At 34.6% G+C, this 7884-nt stretch overlaps 2 protein-coding genes and 2 long non-coding RNA genes across 4 annotated transcripts; 1 reads left to right on the forward strand and 3 right to left on the reverse strand.

Moving 5' to 3' along the window:
- Positions 1-299: 299 nt before the first annotated feature.
- LOC112796774 (uncharacterized) lies at positions 300-2358 on the reverse strand. The gene is made up of 3 exons (XR_011882279.1): positions 2016-2358; positions 810-854; positions 300-713 (listed from the first exon to the last, which is right to left on the reverse strand). It is a non-coding gene; the product is annotated as an uncharacterized lncRNA (long non-coding RNA).
- A 259-nt stretch (positions 2359-2617) lies between these two features.
- LOC112796776 (phospholipase D alpha 1) lies at positions 2618-4409 on the forward strand. Its single transcript, XM_025839396.3, has 2 exons — positions 2618-3335; positions 3773-4409. The coding sequence occupies exons 1-2, from the start codon at positions 3236-3238 to the stop codon at positions 4222-4224; spliced, it is 552 nt and encodes a 183-aa protein (XP_025695181.1). The 5' UTR covers positions 2618-3235; the 3' UTR covers positions 4225-4409.
- Positions 3607-4236, reverse strand: LOC112796784 (uncharacterized). The gene is made up of 2 exons (XR_003199391.2): positions 4072-4236; positions 3607-3985 (listed from the first exon to the last, which is right to left on the reverse strand). It is a non-coding gene; the product is annotated as an uncharacterized lncRNA (long non-coding RNA).
- Positions 4410-4972: 563 nt separating the features above from the next.
- Positions 4973-7492, reverse strand: LOC112796791 (F-box protein At4g35930). The gene is made up of 5 exons (XM_025839407.3): positions 7135-7492; positions 6519-7001; positions 5840-5914; positions 5629-5738; positions 4973-5551 (listed from the first exon to the last, which is right to left on the reverse strand). The coding sequence occupies exons 2-5, from the start codon at positions 6909-6911 to the stop codon at positions 5278-5280; spliced, it is 852 nt and encodes a 283-aa protein (XP_025695192.1). The 5' UTR covers positions 6912-7001; positions 7135-7492; the 3' UTR covers positions 4973-5277.
- Between the last annotated feature and the right edge of the window lie 392 nt (positions 7493-7884).

Here is a 7884-nt window from a genome sequence, read left to right on the forward strand (position 1 = left end):
AATCTTCGTCACTAATCCATGCTATTCCCATGATGAGCTGCACTTTGAGGTTGTTAAATCGCCAAAAAAATATTTACATGTATTTATACACAAAAAATATATAATTTATATTTGAATAAATTATTTCATTAATTCAGATCATCCATATTAAATTATCAAAAATATATTATAATACGAAAGCGTACATTTACTTATAAAAGTCAAAAATTGATGGAAGGATTTAGATCTTGTGGTTTTGATCTTCTTCAACTAACCAAAATCTTCTGTATTCCTAAGCGGATAAATTGTGACTCTTCTGATGAAAAAAGAGCAACAAAAGCAGTTTTGGTATATTGAGACTGAAACCCTGAATGCCTATTTATATTTGAGCATGACACCCATTAAATCCTAAAACCCAAATAATACTTTTAACGAATCACACACACTACACCCAAACTATTCAAAATAACCATCTGGATAACAAAGGAAATAAACATCCGCTATCCTATTAAATAGAATATCCAGTTTAAAATAATAGTAACTAATTATACACACCACACCAAGACTATTACAAAATAACCATCTGGGTACCAAATAACCATCCGCTACGCTATTGAATCGAAACCGACTTTCTTTGCATATGTTGCATAAAAATCCTAAACCAGCTTCAAATGCTCAAACCGCATCTCAACTCTTGGTATTTCGTCTTCGACAAAGCAACTATGATCCGGTAACTGCGAATCAGTTCAAAACATACATCGAACATGAGGATTAATGGTCGATTCAAATATGCAGTTCACGAAGAAACAGCAATATACTAGAGACCAAACCTCATCAACAAGATCCGTGTCATCACTTCCCGTACATTCTATGACCTACAATCAAACATACACAAACTAATTAGATACCGTACTATTAAACAAGTTTCAACTAAAAATATTTTATTAATACTTTTTCTAAAAAGATCATTAAAAATTTATTACTATATATAACTTACAAGAAATAATAACAATGAAAAGTGTACTCATATTAAGTATTTGAATAGAGCATGCATGGATCTGCTACATCTGAATCACACCTACACAATCTAAAATCAAGTCCATTTCTATGCTTTGAAAAGTCAAAAACTCATTATTTCTTCTTGGATGTGAATGGTACATTCCCATTCTCCATTTTCGTTTCTTCAATTCCTTCCATGTCAATCATCTCTTATTTCTTCTACTCCTTATTTGTTTATTAATTAATTTATTTTTCTTATAGTAGTAATCAGTGTTGTATGTATTATGGACTTGCTAATTAAAGTTTTGGGATCTTTGAGTACTATATTGTATCTTATGCACAACTGTACATATATTCTTTAGCGATATCATATAGCGTGAAAAATAAAAAAGAATGCGAAAACAAAAAAACACATTTAGTGAGCATCCAAATTAAACAGCATCTCCACTTAGAGCATGTATTTCTATTTGTAAAGTGAGTTGTGACCAAATTTGTTTGTGCAAGCATGGCATGGAAGCATAAGGATGAAAATTTAAAATAATCTAATGGCAACCATGTGGAATGTTTAAAACATACCTAAATTGGTAGTTTCATTCAATTCACTTAACTAAACATGATATGCATTTCTTAAATTACACTGATCAAATGACTAAATTTAAAATTTTAAACCAATTTGGTGTTTAAACAAAACTAATAATCAAGTGTCATGTCAAAACTCAATCTAAACATCATTAAAAATAGCATAATATTACACAATTTTGAATTATAATGCCTAAAGATAACAAAATTTAAGACAAATGCTGACCAAACATAAGAATTAAACAAAAAGTTTCACTCAGGTATTTTATCGAGCATATGGTGTGCATAATATGTAAACAGAGATTTTAAACTCAATTTAAGCAGCAATCAATCCAGAAAATCAGCCATCAAATATTTTGGAATCTAAAAAGTATCAATCTAAACACTAAAAACGGAATTAAAAATTAGTTAAAATAAATAAACGAAATAACAAGAATAGGAAAAAGTATGGAACTTGCGTTGGTGAAAGGAGAAGAATGAAAAGAGAGGGGTAGCAGAGGTGATGTTGCAGCGGCACAGAACTCAGCCACTGCTGGGTTGGACTTTGCACAAAGATCAAGAGTAAAGGTGATGTTGCAGCGGCACAGAACTCAGCCACTGCTGGGTTGGACTTTGCACAAAGATCAAGAGTAACGTACAGGAAATTGAGGAGAAATAGAAAAAGAGGGAAGAAAAAGAGAAGAGAGGGAAGAGAGAGAGGATAGGCAACAATGGTCATCGGTAGTAATGGCAGAGGTGTTAGATATTGGCAGAGAGCATCGTGGGTTGTGGATGGGCTGGGTTGTTGGGAAGGACCACCGCAAAAGAAAAGAGATATGGTATGAGGATATAAAATGTGTTACAGTTCCTTATTTTAAAAATTTGATATTTTAAATTTTAAAAAATAATTATTATTATTATAATTAAATTAATTACATCATTAATTAAATTTATGAGTAATTTACATTTGTAACCCATTGTTCATATTATTCACTAAGATTATTGTTCACCTATACTTTTCCTTTTTCTTAATCCCATCGCTTATAATATATATATGGAGAAAGATCACACCTCCTACCTCCTATCAAGGAAAACAATCAGCACTAATCCGGTTTCATTACTCTCTCTCTCTCTCTCTTAATAATCTCTATCAAGTTCGGATGGACGTGGAGCTGCAGTTTTCTGCTGAAGTCGGCGAAAGTAGTGCATTTGGTGAAGTTCCTCGCACGTCGTTCCCACTGAGGAACGGGTGCGCGGTAACTTTGTATCAAGATGCTCATATTCCTGATGAGTGTGTGGAGAGAATGGAGAATCAGGTGCCGCAGAGATGCTGCTGGGAGGATATATTTGATGCAATCAAGAAAGCAGAGAAGTTTGTATACATTGCTGGCTGGTCTCTTGACACTGATACAAAACTGTTAAGGGATCCATCAAGGAGGACATTGCAAGAAAGAGAAACTACACTTGGTCAGCTGCTCGAGAGAAAAGCAGAGGATGGCCGTGTCAGGGTAGTACTGCTTCTTTGGAAGGATATAACAGATACTCGGTATGGTAGTGGTGGAAAAATGAAGGCTTGCGGTAGAAAAGCTTACAAGTATTTTCATATGATGATAAGGATGATGATGATGGTGATGATTATGATGATGATGACGAGGAAGAGGAAGATGAGGAGAAGGCAGAGACTGAGGACGAGGAGGAGATGGAGGATGAAAAGGAGGAGAAGAATAAAGATAATGATTACATGATGGCCCAAAATGCTAGGCGATTCATGATTTATGTGCATTCCAAGATGATGATAGGTAAGTTAAACACTAAGCAATTTTACAAATAACCATCCTACTTGTACACTAAAATCAATAACTAAAATTAGCCATCAATATATAACTATATTATATATTAGTGACTAATTTTAATGGTTGATTTTAGTATAACATTTTTGTTTTAGAAACTAGACTGTCAAATGATTGTGAAATACAAAATTTCAAGTTGATGTATGTCTGAAGTCTAAACAGATCCTGGTTTTGCTAAAATGCTTCCACAATACAAAATATGACAGTTTCACGCACAATATCTCAAAACTGTATCATTATTATTCAGGGAAAGGTTGTTGCCTTCATTGGATTTTCTTCTTATAGAGTTTTATGAAATAGCGTTTATATAAACTACTCTAGTTGGTTGTTACTGTTAAATATTTATACAAGTTTATTGAGTGACGATAACTTCTTGTTTTGGACAGTGGATGATAAATACATAATCATTGGATCTGCTAATATGAACGAGAGATCAATGAATGGTGGCAGAGACACCGAAATTGCTATGGGAGCTTATCAACCCGTTGTGACCGAGCATGGTGCTGCTGCTACTACAACTGCAAGGGGTGAGATCCATGGTTTTCGCAAATCACTTTGGTACGAGCACCTTAACGTGCGAGATGACAGATTCGACGACCCTGAAAGAGAAGATTGCATTACAATGGTGAACACACTTGCTCAAATAAATTGGAACATGTTTGCTAGGGTTTCAGATGCAACTGACCTTCCTGGTCACCTGCTCTGCTATCCTGTTAAAATTTCTGCCAATGATGGAACTGTCACAGAGCTTTCAGGATCTTTTCGTTTCTTTCCGGACATTAAGGCCCGTGTTCTACCTGGTAAAAGCCGTGGTAGACTGATAAATGAGAAGGTCTAGAATAAGCTTGGTGAATACTGAATACTCAGCATCAAGAATTCAAGAGATAAGCGGGGTTATGATAGTCTTTTCATTCGGTATTCTCTTTGCTGTTTCCGTTTTTGTTTTTGTTTTCGTCTCAGGATTTTCACAAACAATCAAAAGTATTTAAACTGCAGCAAATTTATTCGTGTTTGTTTCTCTTACTTTTAAGTTGTCTGACTAACATTTTGTACGAGTTTTTCTATTTTTAGCTTATCTATTGAAAAAAAATAACGTTTGATCTAAAAAACATAATATATTTGCCTTTTTCGTTATTTAATTTTAAAAAATATTTATTTTATCATTAAATATGTTATTTCAACAACTACAAACTACATTTTCAGACGCGAAAGAAAGAAAGAAATGGTTGATTTCAAAGAAAAAGTATTGACTAATAAGAACAATCGACTCTTAATGATTTTAACCACACGACAAAATTGAATTAGTTTTGAAACATTTTAAACTTTGGGTGATAAAATCCTAAATAAAAAATATGAATAAATTCTGCATAACAATCAGATTTTATCCAAACATGATTATTTTTAGGTCAAAAACTCCTTTTTTTTCATGTTTCCCAACCATGTTTGCGGAACATTTTGTCCATAAAATGTATCTAAAGCATTAATACCCGACAAAGGCGCTTTGTTGTTCTCAACTGTAATACCAGACATAAATTAAACTAAATCGTAGCAACTTAAACTGACATAATGACCAACTGCATCTCCACTTCAGCAAAACCCTCTTTGCAATCATGTAATCAAATTACAGAACACAGCCTTTTATACTAATGTAGAAGACCATTCATTGTTTCTGAAAGAAACCCCCAATTGTTTCACCCATACAAAACATATACATGTATAATATTATTCCACCAATCTTTCACACTTGCGTTGACATCCGTCCGAAATATCCACACAGCTAAACTGCCACAAGACAGACTACAAAATTGCATCCTTACTACTCTAACATCCTTACTATACACAGTAGAGAATCACCGAGGCAGTGACGAAAAAAGAAAAGCAAACAACCAACCTAGAGAAGTTTGTTCTGAGCAACAGCCTGGCATAGTTCGTCCTCATAGAAGAGAACTCTATTAGAAGCCAAGGACTTGCATAGGGGCTTTGCTATAACTGAAGGCACCAAACAACGAGAAGGGAAAGCTGGTTCCTTTCCCTTCTCCCGGAAAAGAACAGCAGCAACCTGTCGCATCTCAGAAAGTCTAAGGCGAGATAGTGGTCGGGGCCCATGTCTTGGTGCTTTAGGTGTATGTGGGCTTGCAATCCTCACTCCCTTCCCATCAACCTTGCTGAAAATATCATGGAACTATGAACAAGACGGGCATAAAATGTTTCAAGAAAATAGCATGTTGTTAAAAGTACATACCACAGAAAAGGCCAATGCTCAATAGGACGGGGAGTCATGGTACTTAACATCTCTTGCCGAGAGCGATCTGGTGTAGTATAATTGAAGTAAAACTGTCTTGCAATCACAACCTAATAACATTCAGAAGTTTCCCATTAAACAAAAAACTGAACCATGCAGGCTAGTCATAAGTAAACAGTAAAGTTATATACACAGCAGAGACAAAACTCACCGCTTTTCTAATTCTCCGAGAAACATGGAAGACAGCCCTCAGCTGATCATGATGCAGGTTGCATAGTATTTTAACCTCAAATTTATAAAAGAGGGTCAACACCACAGATGAAATAGAAAGCTCAACAAAACAAGAGACCCAGACTTGTGTATTTTAGAATGTGCATGCATGTGCATTTAGCTGTGCAGTTTTCTAAATCTTTACTAAATTCAACAAAGCCAATTAACTCCTGATCACATTTCACAAGCAGTTAACACCTCCAGACAAAGACAAAGAAACAAATACACACACAAAAAAACAAAAGAGAATTATAAACAAAGCATCAAGTTACATTAAATAGAAAATCGCAGCATCATCTATAGTCTTCAGCATCAATACAAATCACAAAATCAGCCAAAAAGAAGCAAACCACATCATCAATATCAAACGAGCTAGATATTAGTGTCTCATTACTTACAAATATAGACAAATCAGAAACTGAAACCAACAGATACAAATACATAGAAGACATTAGTGGTAGAAGTAATAAAACTCAAAACTACGCTAAATATTTGATGGAATATAACAAATTTTGATATTTTGACATTATGCTATATTCCTAAATCCCAAAAGCAACTAGACTCAATATAAGTAAGAAATAAACATTAAGCCAAAAAGATAAACGTGAGTAGAATTATACCAACAAATCCATGGGAAGACCCTCAAGGCGAGACTCTGATAAGCAATCCTCAATCCTGGGAGTCTTTGGTGTTCCCAGGAAACCACTCTGCTTAACTGAATTCACAGGGGACAGCATCTGGGGACTTTTATCAAACACCTTGCCTCCATTCCCCACATCACCTCCAGTCTGCGCCTTCCTTGAACTCAACACCGCCACCCTCTTCTTCCCAAGATCAGTGCAGCCATTTGCAGCACTGGAGGCTGATGACGACGACACCAACGTGGAAGAGGACTTATTGATCCGAAGCTGAGCTAGAGTTCCTGGCTTCAGGTACTTGTTCCCCGAGCTCCTCAACTGCCTCTTCCCTTTATTAGCCTTCCAATTCCTCTCCTTCGGAGATGCCTTTCCCATAACTTCTTATTCTCCTGATATCTAAACCCTAAATCTACACAATCTTTAATCCAACTACCTCGAATCAACCGTCGATTGATTCAATTCAACCTGCAAAAAAAAGCCAACAAAGGAACAAACTTCAAGTTAGGTTATTAACCAGCTGAATCGAAACAGGTGAAAAAATTAAAAAACGAGAAATTCGAAACCAGAATCAGAGATAATGAAAATGATAGAAACTTACATGAATATAAATAAGAGCACGAGGGATCGCACAGCCAAAAAGGGAAAAAAATTTATGCTTCCCGGAAATGAATTGAGAAATGTAGATTGAAAACCTAATTGAGGAACAGCAGCAGAAGCTATCGAAGCTAATCAAACGAAGCAGAATAGTTAGGAAGCTAAGGCTTTCGGAGTAGGCGGAATCGGAATTGGGAATTGACGGAGCAGAGAGAAAAGGTTAGAGAGAGAGAGAGAGAGAGAGAGAGAGAGGGAACGAAGTGAATTGGGGCCGCTAGGGTTTTAGTTTTGAATTTGCTTCATGTGCCCGCCAAATTTTCGTTGAACAGTTCCACGTTGTGGAAAATGGAAAATTATTCTAAAACTTATTAATTTATGTAATATTTAAAGAGAAGAATTAAATTTTATTTAAATAGAAAAATAAATTTTTAGATTATTTTTTATTTATTTATTTTTTCCTAAACATGTTTTCTTTCTAATAGAATGTGAATATGATATTCAATTAGAAGAGAAAATATGTTTACGGAAAAATAATAATTTAAAAATATATTTATCTATTACAAAAAGAATTTGGTGTGTTTTCTGAATATTGCATAATTTAATTCTTCTTAATACTTTTGGTACAAAAATTTCTCTTTTATAGTTAACTCCTCCTAAAATTTTATAGAATAATTTTCCCTCCACTTTATAATTAATGATTAATAATAACATAAATTAAGTCATTCCTAATGATTTTAGATTGGAGTTATAAAAT

The sequence above is a fragment of the Arachis hypogaea genome, chromosome 1 (assembly GCF_003086295.3).
Source record: "Arachis hypogaea cultivar Tifrunner chromosome 1, arahy.Tifrunner.gnm2.J5K5, whole genome shotgun sequence".
Lineage (NCBI taxonomy): Eukaryota > Viridiplantae > Streptophyta > Magnoliopsida > Fabales > Fabaceae > Arachis > Arachis hypogaea.

What these genes read in the sequence shown, in the direction of transcription:
- LOC112796776 (XM_025839396.3), top strand. Translation starts at nt 3,236, where the DNA reads ATGGAGGATGAAAAGGAGGAGAAGAATAAAGATAATGATTACATGATG. An exon ending in GCATTCCAAGATGATGATAG is followed by an intron (nt 3,336 to 3,772) that starts GTAAGTTAAACA and finishes TGTTTTGGACAG; the next exon opens with TGGATGATAAATACATAATC.
- LOC112796791 (XM_025839407.3), bottom strand. Translation starts at nt 6,911, where the DNA reads ATGGGAAAGGCATCTCCGAAGGAGAGGAATTGGAAGGCTAATAAAGGG. An exon ending in GTCTTCCCATGGATTTGTTG is followed by an intron (nt 5,915 to 6,518) that starts GTATAATTCTAC and finishes TATAAATTTGAG; the next exon opens with GTTAAAATACTATGCAACCT. An exon ending in GAGCATTGGCCTTTTCTGTG is followed by an intron (nt 5,552 to 5,628) that starts GTATGTACTTTT and finishes TGATATTTTCAG; the next exon opens with CAAGGTTGATGGGAAGGGAG.